This window comes from Pteronotus mesoamericanus, unplaced genomic scaffold (assembly GCF_021234165.1).
Source record: "Pteronotus mesoamericanus isolate MK-2021 breed Mesoamerican mustached bat unplaced genomic scaffold, CSHL_Meso_final scaffold_21, whole genome shotgun sequence".
NCBI lineage: Eukaryota > Metazoa > Chordata > Mammalia > Chiroptera > Mormoopidae > Pteronotus > Pteronotus mesoamericanus.
Window position 1 is genome coordinate 22,538,299 of NW_026555310.1, and position 22,356 is coordinate 22,560,654.

The following is a 22,356-nucleotide window of genomic DNA, read 5'->3' on the forward strand; positions in this document are numbered from 1 at the left end:
CAGGCACTTTCAGACAGCCAGGCAGATGCAGTCAGGGAGGTCAGCCTGAAGTCCGGGAGTGGCTTGATGATTTTTTTTAAACCAGCAATGTAGCGTTAGGTGTCTGAATAAAGAGAGGTGCCTCCGGTTACTCATGGCCACAGGCAGAGCGATGGCAAGGACCCTTGAAGGGCAAGGGCAAAACAGCTTCTTCAAGATCCAGCCTGATATTAAAAGTGATAGATTTTACTTTGGGGTATTTATCTGAAGAAAATGAAAACATACATTGGAAAAGATATAAACACATCTATGTGTATGGCAACATTATCTACAATAGCTAAGATCTGGAAGCAACCTAGGTATCCACTGATAGATTAATCAATTAAAAAATGCTACCCACACACACACATATTTATACATATATATAGCTGAATATTACTCAGCAATAAAAAAGAAAGAAATCTTGCTGTGTGTAACATGGATGGATCTAGAGGGTATTATGCTGAGTAAAATGAGTCAGACAGAGAAGGACAAATACTGTATGATTTAACTTGATTGTGGAATCTAAAATAGAAAAAACAAATGAACAAACAAAACAAAACAGAAATAGAGTCATAGATTCAGAGAACAAACTGATGGTTGCCAGAGGGGAGGGAGGTAGGGGAATGGGTGGAAAAAGGTAAAGAGGAATAAAAGGCATAAATTTCCACTTTTAAAATAAATAAGTCACAGAGAGGTAATGAGCACAGGAAATATAGCCCATAATATCATAATAACTTTATAGGGTGACAGGTGGTTACTAGATTTATCATGGTGATCGAGTCATAAGGTATATAAATGTTGAATCACTATGTTATATAACTGAAAATATATAATATTGTATGTCAACTATGCTTTACATTAAAAAAAAAGAATGATAGACTCTGAAAACCTAGAAATCTAATTATGCCATGGGGGATGGCATAGGCCTGAGGGTATTGATAAATATTCTCCTGGCCAACGGCAAAGAACTAAAGAGAGGTATCATGTGGACCACTGGGTTGAGGAATAGAATTCCCTTCTAAAACTTCACCTGATTTGAGTACAACAGAAGGTATAAAAGGTGGCATAGAGACCTTCTCAACTATTTAGGTGTTCAACAAAAAAAAATACAATTGTTTCCATGAATGTCATGTGTATTTTGTGCCAGGCAGTAGTGATCACTTTTACACACATTATCTTGCTTTTGTCTCACAAAACCTTAAAAGGCAGTTATGATTTCTGTTTTTAAATGGGAAAATTGAAGCTAGATTTTATTAACTAACACACAATGTCTCTTCATTAAGAGCGGGAAGAGGCAAGATTCAAGGCTTGAATTTTCCACTATCAGGTTGTTGCCCTAAAGCAACATGTACATTTAGCACTTTTTTTATTTCTTTAATACCTTCAAATTCAAAGTAGATGACAGATTTTGGTGACCATAACAGCCTCCACATTATAAATACCACTAGCTATTCCATTATAGAAAAATCATTCCCTTCCCATAGTTACGATGCTTAAAAATCAAATTATCTTATTTTGAAACTCTATGAAAAATTAACTTGATTAATCAAGCCAATCTCTGCAGATTATTTAATGAGTAAACATACCCTTGGTAGGAGACAGTTAGTCCTGCCACATCAGAATTTTCACAGCCCAGTGCAAACAGGGAAAGGAATAGGAGGTACCCAAGAACAGATGATCCCAAGTAGATTTTTGCAGCTCCAAATACACTGATTCTGAATTTTTTCATAACTATCCCCCCAGAGAATATTCCAAGGGCTACCGCAGGTATATTGATGAGCCCTGAGGAACAAGAAAAATAGATCATTTTGTGAATCTCTGAAAGAAACCTGAGTGTACCACACAAATTTTCTAAGGGATTATATAAAACTATGAGATACTATTAGACTACTTGGTCATTTTATGTTATAGAAATATTCATTCACTATCATCTACTGACACATATCATAAGATTTTGATGAATCTCTAGATTATAGTTTAATGACAGCACAACTGATTCTCATTTCTGACTACACGTGTCTAGAGTAGGCTTTGATACCAATTAATACTAAATAAACCAATGAATCATAGTGTTTCCGGTCCAAACTCTGGACTAACACGTACAATCAAGTGGCAATAGCTGACCGTTAATGTTCTTTTTAGGTTGTGCATTAAAAAATAATAGGCACATGGAATGCAGGGGGTTTTTAAAAACCTTTGCTTTATTTCCTGGTTCCCCCCAAATTTGTTTTCATTGAGGACCTAACTCTTAGCCTCTTAATTCAGTATCCTTCCTAACAACAAGACGATTTATTATTTGACTACTTTTATATTTATTATTTGCTATGATGTATCAGACACTGAGCTAAGCATTTGATATATTATCTATCACATTACTCTTCACCACAACCTTAGGAGGTGGGATATTATTATTTTCACTTCAGAGAGCAATTTGTTAGTGGTCATGGTCAGAAAGTGGTAATGTCAGATTTGAATACAAGAAGTCTGATGTCAAGTTCTATTCTTTCAATTGCTATGTTATACTGTGTCTCCTTCAAAGGGTTTAGGGAGACAGTATTCTTGATCAATGTATGTGCAATCTCCTTAGTAATTAAATAAACATGACTTAAAAATGACACTAGAAAGGGGTCTAACAAAGTGGTTGGAGATTTGGATTCCAGAGACATAACAGCTTGGGTTTAGATCTCAGTTCTACCGTCTAATGGCTGTGTAACTACAGGTGATTCTCTAAACTTGTCTAAACCTGTCTGCTCACCTATAATATGGAGCTAATAACAGTGATTAAAGGACATGAAAAGTTCTTAACACATTATCTGGCACAAAGATATTATTCAATTAGGTTAGTAGCATTTTGGTCTAACAGATTCACAAAGATGAAAATATTGTTAAGGGAGGAGTGGAATACCTCTATGTTAGAAAACAGAGAAAGGGGCACTTCGGTGCTGTGTTGGTTGGATTTTAAATTGGAAAATAATTCTAGATAAGAGTAATCTGGCACTCAACAATAATAAGCCATTTATCTGTTATAAAGTACTTATTTTTATATTGTCTACACATCAGTCAATGGTGTCCACATTATCTTGAGCTTTTGAGATAAGGGCTGAAACTTTTAGAAATTCTGGCCAGCAAACAAGGATCATATATGAGCTCAGTATTTGCTGTGGTGAACAAGGGGCATGATTATGAAATTAATGAAACTGAAAAAAGAGCAGGTGCTAATTTTTGCTTCTCCAGCTGAACCGAGGTTTGTGGGTTTGGATAGCGGCAGAGATGAGTGTATACTGGGCCCTTGAAGAGTCAAACATGAGCTAAGAGGCATCTTATTATTATTAGTTTTTTAAAAATAAGACAGAAAATGATACAACAAACCTGGTTACTCATGGCCCAAGTTAAAAAATACTAATATTTTTCTCTCAATTTTTTATGATTGCTTAAACAGAGAATATAGAAATTTGATTCTCCCTCTGTTTTAGGTTTTATCTTCTTTCGTAAGAATTAAGTGCTGGCATGACTTGATGTATATCATTTACGTCCCTATTTTCACATATACATACAACTTGACTTCAAATCATTTCTCACAGACTCAAGATTGACTTAAAGTGCAGAGTTTTATCCCCTCTCTCTAAATTCTATCTCCCAAAAGGCATTTATGGAAAAAATACCTTCTGAAAACCAGGCTTGAATGAAAACCTTCAGAGAATGTGCTTAGGATTTCATTTTATTTTGCAAAGTAAAAAATCAAACCTGGGACATAAAGAGTCATAGCACTAAGAAGATGTACTGTTTTCTAGCTCCATGATCGGGGGCGGGGGGGATTCCTTTGACCTTTCCCTCCCCCTCTCTGAGCTAGGAGAGCCCGAGAATGGAATGGATAGCTCCACAGGCCTTGGTCTCTCCGTATGGATTGTTAATTCTTCTAATACCTTTCTATACCATCAACTTGATTCTCCCTTTCTAGAACAAATCATAATTCAATTATTAAATTTGCTATGCCAGCTTAGTTACAAAAAAATTACTGCTTTTTATTGTGAACAGCTTTTCCCAAGTACTTATCTTAATTTCCCTTTTTCTGTGTGATGCCTCTAAGATAATCATTGTTATCACTGATGGTTAATGTTGATGTGTTCTATCTCTTGGAAACTGTCTTATTTAATTAAAAAATTCCAAGAAATTAAGCAAAAATAATTATTAACTGTTCATTACAAAGGAGAAGAAAAGAGAAGATCATTCGCATGTAACTTAATAGTGATAAAAGAAACTTGAATGGAAAATTCAACTGTGTATCCAAACTACTTTCAGCAGAAATTGCAATGGAAAATTTTTAAAAATCCACAACCTTAAAAGAAGAAAGTCATTTTACAACATGTACTCTAGTCCCTGAATTTGAAACATTTTTGTTGTTTATATTTCTTTGTTTCTTTTCAAAGTTAAAATAGTTAACATGAAAAAATGCAATTTCTAAACTTTAGAAAGAATAAGGCCAATATACAAAAATATGTACAGCAAAAATAAATTATTGTATCAGTTGGCCTTCGAACACCTAGGGGAATTTCTGTTTATTTTTTCCTCCATGTCAAATGCCTTCTCGGAAAGTAGAGGGAAAACGTGTTTTCTTCCTGCCTCTCCCATATTTCATCACAGAAAGGATCATTCTCCATAAGCCAAAGAAAAAAATGAAGGAGAAAAGAGAAAGAAGAGAAGAAAACTGAAAAAAACCCCCCAACCAATATTTATTAAATGACAGCTATGTATATTTATGATGCATTTTATATTTTTTAGATCTTTATTTCAACCTAATGATGTATTTATTTTCACCATTCTAAAGATAATCAAAGTAAATGTTAGAGATGTTGAATAAATTACCTATTTATTCTTACTCTGATGCATCCCATACTTACTAATGTGAAACCAAGATACACTCAGAAAATGATCCTAGCTATGATGTGAAATTATTAGACACTTATCTCACAAAAGTACTTGAGTCATCTATAGACATGACATGACAGAAAGTGTGAAGAATTAGAATCTTAGGCAACCTGTGATAGATAGATCAAAAAATTACAATGATGAATTTGTTTGGATCTCAGAGGCCACCTGTGTGCGCAGAGAAGGGTCATAGATTAAGAGAAATAAATCATCATCCACAACTTAATAGAGAATTATTAATTCGCATCTTCTTGTCAGTTTTCCAAAAATAATTATGCCCACAGAGGAAATATAACTCAGAAACTCAGGGGAAATAATTTTATTCCTGGCTATGTCAAAATATATATATGATACATATGCATGATATTGGTCAGGCCATTGAATCTTTCAGAATTTCAATTAGTTTTTTAAAGATTTTATTTATTTACTTTTAGAGAAAGAGAGGGAAAGAAACATCAGTGTGTGGTTGCCTCTCACACGCCTCCAGCTGGGGACCTGGCCTGCAACCCAGGCATGTGCCCTGACTGGGAGTCGAATCGGTGACCCTTTGGTTCACAGGCTGGCGCTCAATCCACTGAGCCACACCAGCCATGGCTAGAATTTCAGTTATTTTAATCTGCTAATTCTCCTTAAAAGTAATTTCATAGGCAAAGGTATTTCATTTATTACCTATCTAATAGAGGAATTAGATTACATATAATCTTATTTTCTATTATTAATACCTGCTCTCCAAAATTCTTTTAATTTGATTTTATAAAATACACTTTCAATTTGAAATAAAAAATTCATCATTCTAGTGAGAGAAAAATCAAAAGCCACCAAATTCTCTAAGAGTTATGTACATGTTTTATAATGAGAAATAAACATATATTTAAAGATCTATCACTGTACTACAATTGATGGAGAAAGGATGGTCTTTTCATTTTGATAAATGAATCTGGATATTCTCCTTCATATTCTAAAAAAAAAAAAATTGAAATGGATTACAACCTAAATGTAAAAGTTAAAATAATTAAGCTACTAGTATAAATATTAGAAAACATCTTTTTGGCTTTCAGGTTTGAAAAGGATTTCTTAAAACAGGGTTAAAATAGCACTAATGACAGAGAAAAACATTGAACATTGGATTTAATTAAAATTAAGAAGCTCACTATTAAGAAAGTGAAAAGGTGAATTATAGTCGATGAGAAAATATAACACATGTATTTAATAAAAAAAAACTTGTATCAAGTGAAAAGATCAGTACTCCTACACATTGATAAGAAAAGATTGACAACTTAATAAAAATGGGCAAATGACTTAAATATAATTAACAAAAAAGAATGGTGAAACAATCAACAAGCCTGCAAAAAGTACTCATTATTAACTATTTATATGCAAATTAAATCACAGTGACATTCCACCACACCCAGTAAGAATGGTTACGATGAAGAAGACTGACAGTACTGTTATAAGGATGTGGAGCAACTGAAACAGCCTTAACATTTCTAATGGTAATATACATTTGCACAGCTCTGATGTCAAAAAATGCTTTGGCAATATTTACTGGATATAAACATACATACTCTTTATGATCCAGAAATTCTGCCCCAAGATGCGGGCAAGAAAAGTGAGTGTATATACTCATCCAAATACATGTAGAATGATCATACAGTGTTATTTAGAATAGCCAAAAGCAGAAAACAGTCCACATGTCCATCAACAATAAATGGAATGAATAAACTGTGGTATATTCATGTGACAGAATATTACTCAGCAATGAAAAAGGAAACCACTGCTACATACAACATGAACGAATTTCACAAGATATAACTTTAATTAAAATAAGCTAGCTATAAAAGAGTACCTAACATATTCCATCTATATAAAGTTCAAAACCAGGCAAGAGTGATCTATGATGATAAAGTTCAGAACAGGTATTAGCTTTGGGAAAAAGTCTTGAGTAGAAAGCTCTGGACATTGCAACATGTTCTGGGCAAAGGTTACTACACGGATTACACAGTAGATAGGGCAGATAGCAAACCAAGGCAGGGAGGAGGAAGGATACCTGTACTACACACTGACTCGGCAGTCCTTGAAATTCTATGTATCTTTTCCATCACTGGGGAAAGAAAGCCTTTGAAACTGTGCTTTCATACTAAGGCCTGAAAGGACAGAAAGGGCCCATAGTACCTGAAGGAAGGAGCCCATTAACACCTTTGGGTATTTTTGACCCAGTCCAGGAAAGTTAGCACCACCTTTACCTGTCAATCAATATGAACTTCTTCACCCTCCCCCATCATGCCAATTTTATTAGTCCTCAGAACAAAGGATCTCTCTCTTGCTCTTGCCACCCTTGCCTGTCCCACCTTTGCTCTTGCCTTTCTCCTTCACCTTGGCAAGGCCTGTTCTCTTCCATGAGAACAGATCACCAATAAACACTGCTTGCAGGATACTGTACTCGCTGATCTGTAATTCTATACTGCATTGGTGAGGAGAGCTGAGTTTCTGGGAGTTTCTCCCGTAGCATATTCACACATGCATATGTGTATTGTTTAGCTGAGGTATACATTTAAGGTCTGTAGATTTAACTGTTGCTTATATCAGTTACATCACAATAAATACAAAAGAAATTTTTAAATAAAATAAAAATTAATATCTCAAACTTTCATTTCTCTTCTATTCTTCATAGAATTGATTGGTATGGATGGGGTATTGGAGAAAAAAACTCTAAAATATTTCTTTATGTCAACAAGTAAACAATAAAATTAAATTAATTTGAACTAATTGATGTTGAAAGTAAAAGTTCTGTGGTATAGTCTGAATATTTACAATCTAGAGGAAGAATTGCCAAAACAGAGTCTGTTAGATTAGCACCTGCTCAGTGCTCATTATCCTGGATTGTTACAGAAAAATTATATCCTAAAATATCAGAGATAAATACATAGAGTGATTCTTTAAATATTTTAAGATGAATAAGTGATTTTAAGCCATTGGAGTCTCCTATTATAAAGGGATATGTTCAAAAAATAGAATATATTTATTCCTTGAAACAGAAAAGACTAAAGTAGCTAACCCAGGTTTGCAAAGAAGCCAGTTACTTACAGGGTGGTGTTCATGTATTTGTAGATTCTGGTTCCTCATTTTCTTCTTTGCCCTTGGATATCTGTCTCATTATTGATTGTACCACTGTGCTATAAACACAGCCTCTTGAAATAACCCAAATAAATGCCATGAGTCAGAAGTCTTTCAACTGAGAAAATGCAAACTTTTATTTCATAATGATCTTCCTTGACCTGCATAAATGCTCCCTTTGCAATTCTAGAAAGTGATCAGTTAAAATGTCCATAGTTATGAGAATTCGGCTACTCTTGAAAGGCAACTACCCAGTGTTAACAATCTTCTAATAAAATGCATATTTGATCTGTGTGATATTCCCTTGGTCTCTCACCCATAGATGTGAATAGCTTTTGCTAGAAAGTTGTACCATGGACTATCTGCATATTTTACCCTGCTAGATTATTTTTACTTACTTTTTCACTTCATATCTAAAATGCCATAGATTACCTTCAGTCTGAATATTGGAATGATTTTCTCTAAAAGTACTAGGAGTTAACAAGATGCAGCCGATAGCACCTACTGGAAAGCATGAAGGGCAGAGGAGCATACCGATAACAAAGTTGGCCTTAGAGGACGACTGCCCGTACTGTTGCTCGATGTACTTTGGTTTATATGTCACCATGCCAAATAGAGAATTGAACTGAACGGTGCTTGCACACAAATATAAAAAGTATACTGGATTTCCAAAAAGGTTCTTTAATGATGGAAGAAAATCTGTAATAAGACAAAAATAACAGGGAGTGATTAAAGACAGTCACACTTGGCAGAAGATAGAGCCTTGGCAGCAGGGCTTAGATGGCTGAGTCAAATTGTCATAGTCATCAGCTGCAGTAATGTGTACATGGTACACATGCACACTATGGATACCAATCCATTGGTACAAGTCACGGATGAGATCTGGCCAGTTCAGATCTAGACATAGGGCACTAGCTTCCACAAGCATAAAATCTGCATCATAGTTAGAGGGACACGCATAAATCAGACAAAAACAGATCCCTCTAACTGATGTGCATATGAGGCAAGAAGACTCCTACAGAGCTGGGAGCCACAGGCAGGACATCAACAACTTCAGTTTTCTTGTCTATTCTTCAAATTTGGGTAATGGTCACAAGGAAAGGCATATGGACATTGTCTCCATTTAACATAATGAACTTTGTGTAAGAAACAAGTTTTGGCATTCTCCCTTCTTTTTACTATGCAACCAAACAGCTTATTTTTCTACAAATGTCAGTAATGTTTACTGGGGCCCTTCCAGGACCAACTGAGGGAAATCAGTCCTTTTCATGGAGACCCATTATCACATGAAGGAAATTCACCATAACACCCATCATGGGTGGGAGACACACACTGGTATGCATTTCTCAAATGGATGGATCTCATCTGTTCTAAAAGGCCACAAGCCCTGAAGATTCACCCTTTTCTCTTCTGCCCACCCAGACTGATGTGAAACAGCAATCCTGTAGGGGGCATTGCAAGGTCTACACTTTGGAGGTGTGAGGGTGGGGATGTCAGCAAGAAAGGTAACCAAGACTTTGGGTCATGTTCTTCAATCATTTCCAGAAATAAATCTGACTTTCCAATCTTCATTTCTGCTTCCTGTATAGTTTCTCAGTTATTTTTCTGAACACACAAAGGGGTATTACTTATAGATCCCCTATAAAGTCCAAAGAGGAAAACTGAAAGTATTTCAAAATCAGAGAACCTGGCTCACCTCTTGCCATTTCCATTATTTTTGCTTTTTCTCTGTGGGGTGTTTGGTACTCCATGTGATCATCTATAATAAACTTGGATTTCTCAGAAGAGTTGGAATTCTTTCTACTCTGGGGTCTCAGAAGACTCTTTGGTAAACACCAGAAAGGCACAGCTGCAAGAAGACTTAAGGCTCCTGCGATTAGGTAACCAAGCCACCAGGCACCTACCCACTGGGGATCCTTTGGGGTAATGGTTACGTGATCTGAAAAAAAGAGGGGATGGCCAAGTAGCATATGCAGTAAAGCTAATGCGTTGAAATAAGCCTATTTTTAAAAATCCTAGCATTAGCTCAATCACATTATCAAAATGCCTAATAATTCATACACTCCTTTTTCTAATCTGAGCATTATTATCTTGCTACTTGAAGGAAGGAAGGTGGAGCATGACAGTTTCTTCTGTTGTTCCTTAGATTAAAAGTATAGAGTCTAAACACTGGAAGGGAACCCGTGGTTTCTAAGCTCTGCCCTGGGGTTCTGCAGGGGGACCTTGGATGCATGGCAGTGGGGAAGCAGCATGTGAGGGAGTCGGGAGGGTTCGAAACCTCCTGCCAGCTGCACCGCATCAGTGCCATTTTCTCTGACAGAGGTACTGAACATCTGTCTAAGATTTTACTAAAAGAAAGAGTTGTGTTCTGCAGCCTATAGCCCAAATCTAGTCTGAAGCACTATAAATGTTATTTATTAAATGATGTTTAATAATACTTCAGAACTGTTGCAGATCTGAAACAAGATTTGTACATGTAAATAAAACACCAATAAAAATTTTATTTTTGACACCATTTCTCATTGGACCAAAAGGTAAGCATTGACAAAGTTTTTTGAATCAAACCAAGTGTTTGTTTTTTTTAATATATAAGAATCAATAAAACATATGGCTATACTTCATACCTATCACCTTCTATGAGGGCAACAAAATAAGCATATTCTTTGAAAACTAGGCTCAACTGCCACTAGATTCAACTTGATAAAATATTTATACTAGTTTATCGCTGCATCTTCATTGCTTTGCCTTCACCATTTTCCTCTGTACCACTCATCACACCTATAATCTCTTTCCTATATCAGTCTCTATGTCTGGATTTTAAAATTCAAGGAGTCAATAAACTCAGCTATTTCGTTTACTGTGGTAAGATAGCACCTGGGATAAAGTAGATGTAAAATAAATTTTGGAGGTTAATGAATTAATAAATGAATAAATAAAATTTTTGGAATATACCTGCAGTTCATTTGATTAAAGAAGAACAACTAATGCAAGAATTTTGCATTCAATTTTTAACACGATAACCCTTGGTTTTTCTGGCTAATCAACAAATACATCATCAATTGATGTGAGTGTGATGGGTTGATGTACCTGAAACCAACAAGAGCCAATAAGTAGCCAGTTTTTAGTTTTAACTATGCTGGCATGCATTTGAACTGGCTAAGCAGAAGTGAAAGTCATACATTTGAATAACAAACCATGACCCTCCCAGTCCTAATCACCAACTATTTTTCACATTCCATTTATTAATGTGCATGATGATTCCATCAATAGCAAGTTTTTATGGATTATTTTCATTTTATGAGAGATTACCATCCTGTCATTTTATAAAAAGTCAGTTTGCTATTCCTTCACCATTCCATTAAAATTTTACAATAAAATAAATGAATAAATAAAAATAAGTTCCCTTACCTAGGTTTACAAAGCCAATGTCAACATATAATTTGGCACATAATGAGCCTAACAGGAAGCCAAAGATTGGTCCTATAATTGCAACCGTCTGCACACACCCTGCACACACACAAAAATAAATAAATGAAATAAAAATAAAATAAAAAAAATCAGGTGTCATTCCTGTACTTTTGTGAATTAATACAGTTTTAAACTGTATTAATTCACATTGAAAGAAATGTGATTTAGATCTGGATAGTAGCTGAAAATATTTCATCAGCTCCTTAAGTGCATTTAATTTGTCAATTTTTCAACCTCATTGAATTAGGAAATACGTCCTTCTCTGTTTTGGAAGAAAAACGAACCCTTTTAAGGCACTAATTACCTCTTAGTAAGAAAATAACACCAGGCCTATATACGTAACACCCAAATGTTTCAGCAGCCCACATAGTCCCTGAAGATACTTACGCAAGGTCATACATCATTGCTGTTTTTCTTTTGATCTGATGTTCCTTCCCTAATACAAGAGGGTCCTCTCATTTAAGTTTCTGAATTATTGAAATCCTAGTATAGACTTCAGAACTGTGTAAACTGAATAAAGGAGTTGCATATGAAGTAAAAAGTCTTCCACACTTGATTCAATTTAGAATGGAGTTGAGAAAACCAGGTACTCTGCTTCCTAAGAAGATAGCTAAGGGGGGACATTACCAATATAGAAAGCTGCATTGTCTTCACTGGCAAAATCATCAAGGTAGGTGATGCCTAGAGGCTGAATGGGAGTTTCTCCAATTCCACGAAGAAGGTTCCCCAGGAAAACATAAACCCACATGGAGGAGCTGGTGTCGATTTCACATCCTTGAAAGGAAAGCAAACGAGACGATTGAAATTAGATTACTATCAAAGTTAATATTTATTCTGCATTTCTACAAGTTGTCCTAAAATTGGATTAGAATGAAGAAGTAAAATAAGCTATAGACATAATTTCATATGCTTGAGCAAGATTGGGAAATGTTTCGTAACTTTGTTTAGGTAGTGTCAATACTCCAGCAACTTTGGGTAAGGAACTCTATTGCTTCTTCCTGTTTCCTTTCTTATTTTCTCTCTTCTTTTTATTTCATACTTAAACAAACTTCTTAGAATTCCTACACTCCAATAACATTCAATATCTTCCTGTCATGGACAAAACACAACAATTTGAACAAAGGCTTCTCTTGCCTTAGTCTTTAAACTTTCCTGTTTTTCACAGAAATCACTTATGATTTTATTGTTGACCAAATTTTATCTGTAACTCAAAAATTTATATGGCCGCTCCTTCAACTTTGGGTAGCATTGCCTATAATTACAATTGTTTGAGAGTGAATAACCATTTTTAGGGTTCATGTTTAGGAAACAATTTGCATAAAAATTTAAAACCCTATAAACTTTAGTGGTATAACTATTCCAACAAAAAGAAGCTTTCACAGTATTTTTAGAGTGAAATTCAATGCTAACAATTTTAAAACGCTTTCATAAAAGCCATGTCTTAAATATGTGAAGCTGGAGAATTACTCCCATATCATAAGTGAAATATACTTTGAAGAGTTTAGTCACTTTAATAAAAGGATTATATTAACAACCTCCAACAATCACCACTTCTGAATGCTCCCTTTCTGTCAGCCACTGGGCTAAGTTGTTTGTACTCTTTTTAAAATAGAATTCTCCTAGTAATATAAGTAGGAGTTATCTTCACATATTAGTAACTCTTAAAGTAATTTTTGAGGGTCAAGTATGGGTTATGAAGAACTGGGGTGAATGCCTTCATGTAGATGAAATTAATCTGCGTAACAAAAAAGACCACCACGTAGTCATGTTGCTTCTTGTCTTGATTATGCCACTTCTCATCTTCTTTAGATTTTTTTTCCATTCCCCAAAATATAATGTGAACTTCTTTTCTAAAAAAATGATTCTGATGTCAATTCTAGGCTTAATATTTATTTGTGTTATTCTAAGAAGCTTGTGGGTGGATGATTCTTATAGGTAAGTATAGACACTTTAGATCTTTCTTTCCAATATTAGTAGCCACAGTCACATGTGCCTATTGAAATTTAAATTATTTAAAATTATATAAAGCCAAAAGTTCATTTCCTAAGTCACACTAGCTCTATTTCAAGTACCTAACAGTCATATGAGGCTAATGTCCACTGTATTGGACAGCATGTATATAGAGCATTTTTGCCATCACAGAGAGTTCTGTTGGACACCTCTGCTCTAGAGTATAGTGGGAAAAATGGGAGTCATGTGTGAAGCATTTTTGAGAAGAGTTCTATATTTGCCCCACTATCATCTTTAGGATGAGCCTTGTGTTCACTATGTCTAATGTCCACTCATATCTATGACTTTAAAGGAAAAAAAGAAAGAAAAGGGTTGAGCTGTGAATCTTATACTCTGTACATGCTTAATAACTTGTCTCTTTACATTAAATACATTTTCATTACCTACCTCTAAACCCTATGTTTTTCTTTTTAATATTAATGTTTAAGTATTTCCTAATTAGTTGCATTGTCATTTATATCATGTATCTTCTCTGAGTGTCTAAAACAAAAACAAAATAAAATATCTTCAATGACTGTACACTGCGTACAGATGAAAATCCAAACTCTTTAGCTCAGTTCCTTGTCTTGTTATGTAGGCCTGAATTGAATTTTTTATCCATTATATTCTTTGTGTCCAGTATGTCCTTACCACTTTCTCACCTCCTATTTCTATATTTATTTTAATCTTCTGGCCCTTCTTTTCATTCAAACAGCCAGAAGTCCAGTGTTCACTGCCCAGGAAAAAGCATCTCAAAAGAAATCATTAATGAGAATATTAGAGGAGCGAAAAGGCTATATGGTATAGAAAAAAGATTTGGATGGCTAGCAGGTATATAAGAGAAGGACTTCCACACTTTAGAGAAATCAATCCCAGGCTAGGAATAGGGCATGGTTTGGGGGTGGTAGGGAGAGTTGAGCACATTGATGCTGAAGGGCCGTGGAGAGAGGGGATTTGAGGTGCTGACTGTGCCGCAACCTAGAGACATGGCGAACACTTGTGGGTAAGTTTTTGGACTCAAATGAGTGAGGATAACTGGTGCCAGGACAAGCAGGCCAAGCCCAGGGAGGTGGCAAGACTCCAAACATGAAATGGTCACACAGTATAGCTAAACATCTCTGTCTTCAGCTCCTCACAGGGTTTCCAATGTCTACAATAACTTGGAAGATGTGATTCTCATGGCCCCAAGGGTGGCTCATATATAACATTGCTGTGTAATGTGCATCAGCCACATGGAACTGTATCTTCCTAACAAAATTCCCTGGCTCCTATGTTGTACTGGAAGTAGAATTATATCCACGGAACCAAAATAGTCATTTCTGCATCAGAGGGGGTTGTTGTGCTAAAAGGAAAAAACATGATCATAAGATGACCCCAAGATGACATGGATGACCAAACACTGTGGCCAGAAGGATAAGATGACAGAGCACCAATAACACCAAAAATCCCCCTTCCACAAGTCCTCCCGTTATTATTATGTACCCTCGTTAGAATGTAAGCAGCCCCAGGGAAAAGCGTGAAGGCAGGGAATGATTGACTAAGATTGAGTTTTTCCCATTCTGATGAAAAGAGGCTGAGCACAAAACTTAAAATGAGTTCTCAGGAAAAATATATTACTTTCGTATCTTAGTAACGGACTGAGATTTGTTAGTGCAGTGCTAGTTTTACCCTAATTTCATGACCTGCATTATCAGGAACTACCTGGAAGCTTTCCTCAGTCACCAGCAATTAATGCTCCTTGTCCCATTAATATTGTCTAGATATATTCTTAGGATCTCATCATATACTGCTTCATATTCTAGGAATTTTTTATGGCACTATAACATCTCAATTTAAGTAGTAAAGCTTTTGACAGCAAAAATTATTTATAGATATTTTGTCCATACTAAAGCACAGATAAAAACTGTTTTAAAAGACTTGCAGAGTCATTAAAGTAAAAACAAAATCATCTTACCATTATTTATTTGGGATTGTGCTTTCTCCATAACTGAGATTGGTAATTGACTGTTTGACTCCAGGAAACATGGCGAGATACTCCGAGTGGTATTGGAGAGAGAAGAATACCTTTCATATCTGTACCTGTAATAAAAAGAACATTTTCTTTATTCTATGGACTCATTTCACATCATACTAAAAATATTACATTGACACATGACTCATTAGGTTACTTGTTCGAGTTCCCAGCTATCCCTGAAACTCAATTGGCAAAACAAACCAGCATTTGATAGCAGAGTTTTCTAAAGAGACAACAAGAAAACCTGATTCACAGGTATTATACTATATTTGAGCCAATTATCCAATGTAGTGAAAGAAAATAAAAGTAAGATTTATGCATAGAAGCTTATTTTAATATAAAATAATGACTAAGTGACATACTCTCTTGATGAAAAAATATGCAACCCTTGGTAAAATCATGATTATCTCTGAGTCAGAGGAAAAGCAGTAATTTAGCAACTATGGTCATTGGCACTATGTATTTATTATAGTAGTAAATTGAGTAGAGCAACCACAATGTTGATTCTAGACAACTGATAATGATACATGGGCCTTTTGAGCCATTTATCCAGCTGGTATACTTCTTCTTTTCAGTTGATTATTCTGGCTCGAAGTTATTCATAATTGCACCCTTTGCACTGTTAATAAGGTCGCAATGGCAGCTGGGTTAAAGAGCCAATGCTGAGTGATAGGACTATGATAATAGTTGTAAATATGTAAATAGTTGTCTAAATATCTAAAATATCTAAATAGGTCTGTGCCTATTTAGGCTTGACTGGGCAAGGAGAAAAAGAAGTAATGGAAAGGGGACCCATGGCATAAATACAGTTAGGTGGATTGGAGACTCATTTCCTCGGCCTTTTCCTTTGCCTTCTCCTTACCCAAGGCTCATATAGCACCTTTGTAGAACTTCAGGGATCCAACTAAACTTTGCTCCATGGAAAGGAGGCCAGGGATGTGTCCAAAGAGCAGGCAGAAGTCCTGGGGCTGCAGATCCCTCTCCAAGTAAAAGTGAAAGGAAAAGCAAACCATCCAAATAGGTAGGAAAGGTCCCACACTGAAGACTCTGTGCACTACTTTTACAGACTAGCCACAGAGGTCAAAATATGACTCTATTTATGTAAGGGACCCCTAGGTCACTTACATGATCCAAGGAAGCGTTTGGACCAGGTCATTTCTAAATATTTCCACCTCTAAATGGTCACAGTACAATGATCTAGAATATAAAACACCTAAACCTGAGAAAGTCAGCAGGCTGTTTAAGTCATGGTCCTTAGCTTTAAAATAAAAAATTATAAACTATGTTTAAAATAAAAAAGTATAAACTACGCCACAGGTTATTGTAAGGGTGAAATCATACAATAAAGGTGAAAACCTTCAGAACTACTAAAGCTGTATGCAGGTACTAACAAAAGTCCCAAAAGTAGATTTGAGGGGGAAAGGACATAAATACCCCACTTTTACTGAGGAATTTTTATGAGATAATATTTGTAAATTGAATACTTATTTGAGCTGATAACATAACCTTATGTTAATGTCCTGCCAACCAAATGTGCCATGATCCAGCATATTTATTGTCTGTAGCATTTATTCCTTATCCATTTGATACCATTTGACATTTATCACATAATATATTAACTTCTTTTTACTTACATATTTTGCCTCCTCAGCTAAATTAAAGCATTTCAATAAGTCATATCAATGAAAAGTTCGCTTTCATTTTGTTGACATCAGTACACAGTAGTATATCAGATTTTTTTAAAGATTATTAAAGTGGTCTGAAATCTTGCCCAAAGGGGATATAATAAAAATAAGATATAAATTATCATGGTTTAAATCATGGGCTTCTTTTTAAAATTAAATAATTTATTGTAACCATAAAAAGGGAGAAATGCGGTGGTTAGCGAAAGCGAGAACCAGGTGGCGGTGCTGCACTTACTGTTCCATGAAGAGCTGAGGCAGCGCGATGAGCAGCGTCCCGACCCCCATGATCAGGCACCCTGCGCCAATGATTTTTGGCCTGTGAAGTCTGGCTCCAAAGTAGCTAACGAAAGTTATAACTAAAAGATTCCCTTTGAGGGAAATAAACAAATTTTCATAAGTTAGAGAACTTAGAAAAAGTCATCAGAAAAACTAAATGAACTTAACTGAATGAATGAATGCCTGCAGCAAGCCTAACCTTAATTTGTTTGGACTTAACTGCCTCCCACCATCATTCCTGTCTTTTGACTTTTTTTCCTTTAATCTGAGGTGGCTGCTGAAATTGCCTTCATCCTCGTTACTCCAATCACGTCACCTTTCTGTCAGAATATTTTAATGACCAACCCTTCTACCTCATTTTCACACATCCTAATTAGTTGTCCTTCTAAAGTGTTTTATCTGTAATCAAATTGTAGAAGGCATCCTTTAGCTGCTCTTTTAAATTTTCTTGGCTGATTTTGAAATAAACTTTATTGCCGTTTCTTCATTAGACTTTATAACTGTTTCTTCATTTACTGAAGTTTTCTAATAAAACTTTTAATACTTTCCCATTTGCTCTTGAAACATACATCATATTTTCTTGCTTTAGCTGATATTTCCTAAAGAAAAACAACTGTACCTGACTTTAAATGAAATAAAATTATAAAATTAATATTTACACACAAATGATATTTTTTCACTTGTTTATGTACTCTTCTACAAAAAGATAAGACAGAATAGAAATTAAAACTACTATACATAAACAACTTTAGGAACACATCAATCATATAACTGACATGTATAAAAAAATTTATGAGATACAAAATCTCCACAGAATATATCCACCTATCTCTTTTTTAAAAAAATAATTAAAGACTGTTTTTTAAAGGTAGGAATTAGGCTTTCTAAAATGTCCCTAAAGGTACATGTGATAGCGGTGTTAACTGAGTAAAGATGCTTTAGGGAAGATATCCTCATGCGTTCTTGTACACAAAATTACTGGAATGAGGGAAATATAAACATTAAAAATGCAGAATCTTAATAGCTCCCAACAGTTTTTGATTCCATGGATCTGAGGGCAGACCAAGAAATCTGCACTTTTAAAACTGGCTCAAATGTGTTGGTGGAGGTAGCTCTTGGAACATACCTTGATGAGCACTCTTTAGGGTCTCAGATGTCAAGGGGTTACCTACCCCTTGATATTATTCCCTGAGGGGTGAATAAAGTTTTAACTATTTTCATTTGGAATATTTAGTTTTTAAGAATTGGAGTGTTAGAGCAAGAACCTAGCAATATCGGAGCAATTGATTGTGATGGCTGATGGGTAGCCTTGCACTAAAGTCCTTCTTGGTGGTTCCAATTTTCTAGCAAGTGTTTCCTTACATCTGTAAGCAATTATTTAATTTACTACTGTTTATTCACATTGCCAGCTTTAGTCAAATGCAAAAAGAGCAGCAATTTTCATAGCCTTGAAAACAGTAGTGATAGTGAGGAAAGTAGATCGCATAGTGGCTCCAGGCTTTATAGTTCTACAAATATATAACTTTCTTTTAATTTTCATATTGAAAAAAATTGAATACGTGATTTTTCATTTGACGTTAAAATATTTAGTGGAAGAAATTTTGTATTGCATATATTGATAATTATGTCTATATTTTGTTAAAGTGTGTTAAAGTGTCACAGTAAGTAAAACAAAAATGAGTGCTGGTGGAATGCAAAATCATACAGCCATTTTGAAAGAGAGTTCGGTGGTTTCTTATAAAACTAAATATTTTTTAAAAATCCTGTCCCAAGGATATATTTTTTAATTGATTTTAGAGAGAGAGGAAGGGAAAGAGAAAGAAACATTTGTCAACTGTCTCCCGAATGTATCCTGACCATGGATCGAATCAAACCTGTGAACTTTTGGTACATGGGATGAATCTCCAGCCAACTGAGCTACCCAGCCAGGGCAAAACTAAACATATTTTACCGTATGTTCCACCAATTGTGCTCCTTTGTATTTATTTAAAGGAGGTGAAAACTTATGTCCATACAAAAACCTGCACAAGGATACTTACAGTCTTCACTCACACCTTCCAAAACTTGGAAGGAATCAAAATGTCCTTTAATAGATGAATGGATAAATACACAGTGGTCCATCCAGAAAATAGACATAGCACTAAAAAAGAGATGAGCTATCCATGAAAAGACATGGAAGAACCTTAAATGCATATTACTAAGAAGCCAATCTGAAAAGGCTTCATACTATATAATTCCAACAATATGACATTCTGGGAAAAGCAAAACTATGGCGACAATAAAAAGATTGGTGTTTGCCAGGGCGAGGGGGGAGGAATAGGTGAGTAGGCAGAGCACAGGGATTTTTGATGCAGTGGTACTCTATATACTGTATAACCCTATAGTAGTGGATGTGTATTATACATTTGTTCAATCCTACAGAATGTGCAACACCAAGGAAGAACCTAGTATGAACTGTGCCCTGTGGGCGATCATGATGAGTCTTTGTAGGTTTATCAGTTGTAAAAATGTGCCACTCCAGTGAGAGACATGTATAATGGGAGAGGGTTCGTGTGTCTGAAGGCAGGGTGTATACGGAAAATCTCTGTGAATCTAAAACTGCTCTAATATACAAAGTGTATTACATTCTAAAATGTAAAAAAAGCAAAACTTTTAAATATGCAAAAGGAAATATATGAAAAATATTTGAAACAAGGAATTAATATCTGGAAATGTGAGCAGGCTGTGATATAGAAACATTTTATTTTCTTGGCAACTCCCTGTGGTTGTTGTAGAACAAAATCTGTGTTATGAAAAAATAGTTGGGAAGAAATCGAGAGTCTGGCATGTATTAGATGATAATGCCACATGATGTGAAAGGATAAATGAAATCATTCTGCAAAAGACGAGAATTGACAGCGAGAGATAGAGGGTTGAAAGAGGTCCAGAGTCCTGGAAGGAAAGAATGTGGAGAGAGGCAAGAAGAGCATATTAAGATTATGGTGGAAAAATGCACCTTTGTGGAAAATTGTGAAATGAAAATAACTAGAGCAAACTTGTAATGTTTCAGATAAAGTTTTGTAATGGGAGTAAGGAAGCTTTAAACCACTTTATTGTATCTAATCTGACAAGTAATTTTCATCCTTAGAGTTGTCTAGAAGAATTAATCTGTTGAGTTTCTCTGAGACCTGAAAATCTAAGAAATAGTTTGGACCAGATTCTCATTTTTAGATAAGATTTTACTTATTTACTTTTAGAGAGAGGAAAAGAGCAGGGAGAAAGAGATGGATAAAAACATCAATGTGAGAGAGATGCATGGATCTGATACATGGTCCCCACTGGGGACCTGGCCTGCAACCCAGTCATGCGTCCTGACTGGGAATCAAATCAGCAACCTGTTTGCAGACTGGTGCTCAATCCACTGAGCCACACCAGCCAGGGCAGAGTCTTTCGGAGTTTCTTTAGCTTTTAAATGTTTTTATTCTATAATCTAAAGTGACCATAAAATAGCACTTGATATTTTGTTTTCTATTTGTTCAGTCCTTTTTTCTGGGTCTGATTTATTCTTTTGGGTGGCACTAGTTGCCTCTTCATATTTGTTTTTTCACTATGCAATGTGTCACCCTTACCCTAAGTCTCCATGGTCCTTCATTCAGCTCAGGGTCATAGGTAGGACAGACGTCAAGGAGTAAATCAACTACTTAAGGAGTTTACACAAGGCAAAGATATGATCAGATGTTTCTGAACATCTTTGTTACACAAACTTTGCCCACTGACTAACAGCATCAGCATCATCTGGGGTAAGTTATCAAGTGAAGCAGAGACTGTGGGGTTAGAGATTTTACTATGGCTTATATTTGAGTCCCAAATTGGCAGTAATGACCACAGAACTACCATTCTACATTAACAAAGAATTAGAACCTCTCGTTTATCAACTCGGGAAGCTAACCGGGATTATACCCTTTAAAGTATTTCCAAAACTCTGACCGAACTCAATTGGTCTTTTCAAACTCTAAGAGAGTGTCTCTAGTCAATTGCTAACCAAAGACACTTGAGTGTAGAATTTTTATTGTCTGCTTTGCTCCATTGTTCTTGTCAACAGAATTACTCTCTTTTCTTCCTAGGGCACTGGGCAGAAACCCCCTTTAATGGTTTAACTTCTTTAATAATTACAATAATTTCTCATACAGCCCATCTGGATTCTTCCAAATGTTGAATCACAGAGCTTCCAGGACATGACTCTTCTGTAAAGTCACTGCCCACACACTTTCAAACTCGAAATACTGAGAGCATCTCACCCTCCCCTCCAGGAAAGCCTCTCATTCCGGGAACTCTGAAATGTCTGATCCATATTGTAGTGAATGCCAGGATATACACTGTTGGTTGCTCAGAGAGAAAAACTTACAGTGAAGATGTTCTTTAGTTGTGCCTAGAAGACCTTGTACTTAAAAGGGAAGCCAGGCATCTGGAATACCTACCAATTTCAAAGCTTCCATCAATAACTCCCACCAGTGAAGAGGGGATTTCAAACCTTCTCTCTATTTGGGTGATGGTGCTCTTCAAATAGCCTTCTGCCAGTGCTTTGGCAAAGTAAACAAAAGACAAGGCACCCAAGAACACCTGGAAAATATGACAGGTCACACTTAGCCTAACTCCAGCTTGACAGTAACTGGAAACTTACTAAACAAACAAACAAACAAAAAACCCAAACAGAGAACAATGTAACAAGCTTGTTATTACTGAAAATTTTATTCAAGCATTTCAGCCTCAAGCTCATGTAAATTTCTAAAAAAAAAATTCAATTTCTCTTGAAAGTAACAGATTTTTTACTTAGAATGTATGTTGAATTCCTTTTTTTCTTTTTTCTCCATCCTTCCCCCAAAG

At 35.6% G+C, this 22,356-nt stretch overlaps 1 protein-coding gene across 2 annotated transcripts in view; it reads right to left on the reverse strand.

Annotated features, from left to right (window-relative positions):
* The window catches only part of SLCO1C1 (solute carrier organic anion transporter family member 1C1), a 40,467-nt gene that overhangs the window by 12,621 nt on the left and 5,490 nt on the right, over positions 1 to 22,356 (reverse strand). For both annotated transcript variants that reach the window (XM_054590905.1, XM_054590906.1), the window contains 8 exons: positions 21,951 to 22,092; positions 17,453 to 17,585; positions 15,473 to 15,597; positions 12,157 to 12,303; positions 11,470 to 11,568; positions 9,758 to 10,000; positions 8,596 to 8,760; positions 1,608 to 1,803 (listed from right to left, as the gene is read on the reverse strand). In XM_054590905.1, the coding sequence (XP_054446880.1) occupies positions 1,608 to 1,803; positions 8,596 to 8,760; positions 9,758 to 10,000; positions 11,470 to 11,568; positions 12,157 to 12,303; positions 15,473 to 15,597; positions 17,453 to 17,585; positions 21,951 to 22,092 (1,250 nt within the window). The remainder of the gene's footprint in view (positions 1 to 1,607; positions 1,804 to 8,595; positions 8,761 to 9,757; positions 10,001 to 11,469; positions 11,569 to 12,156; positions 12,304 to 15,472; positions 15,598 to 17,452; positions 17,586 to 21,950; positions 22,093 to 22,356) is intronic.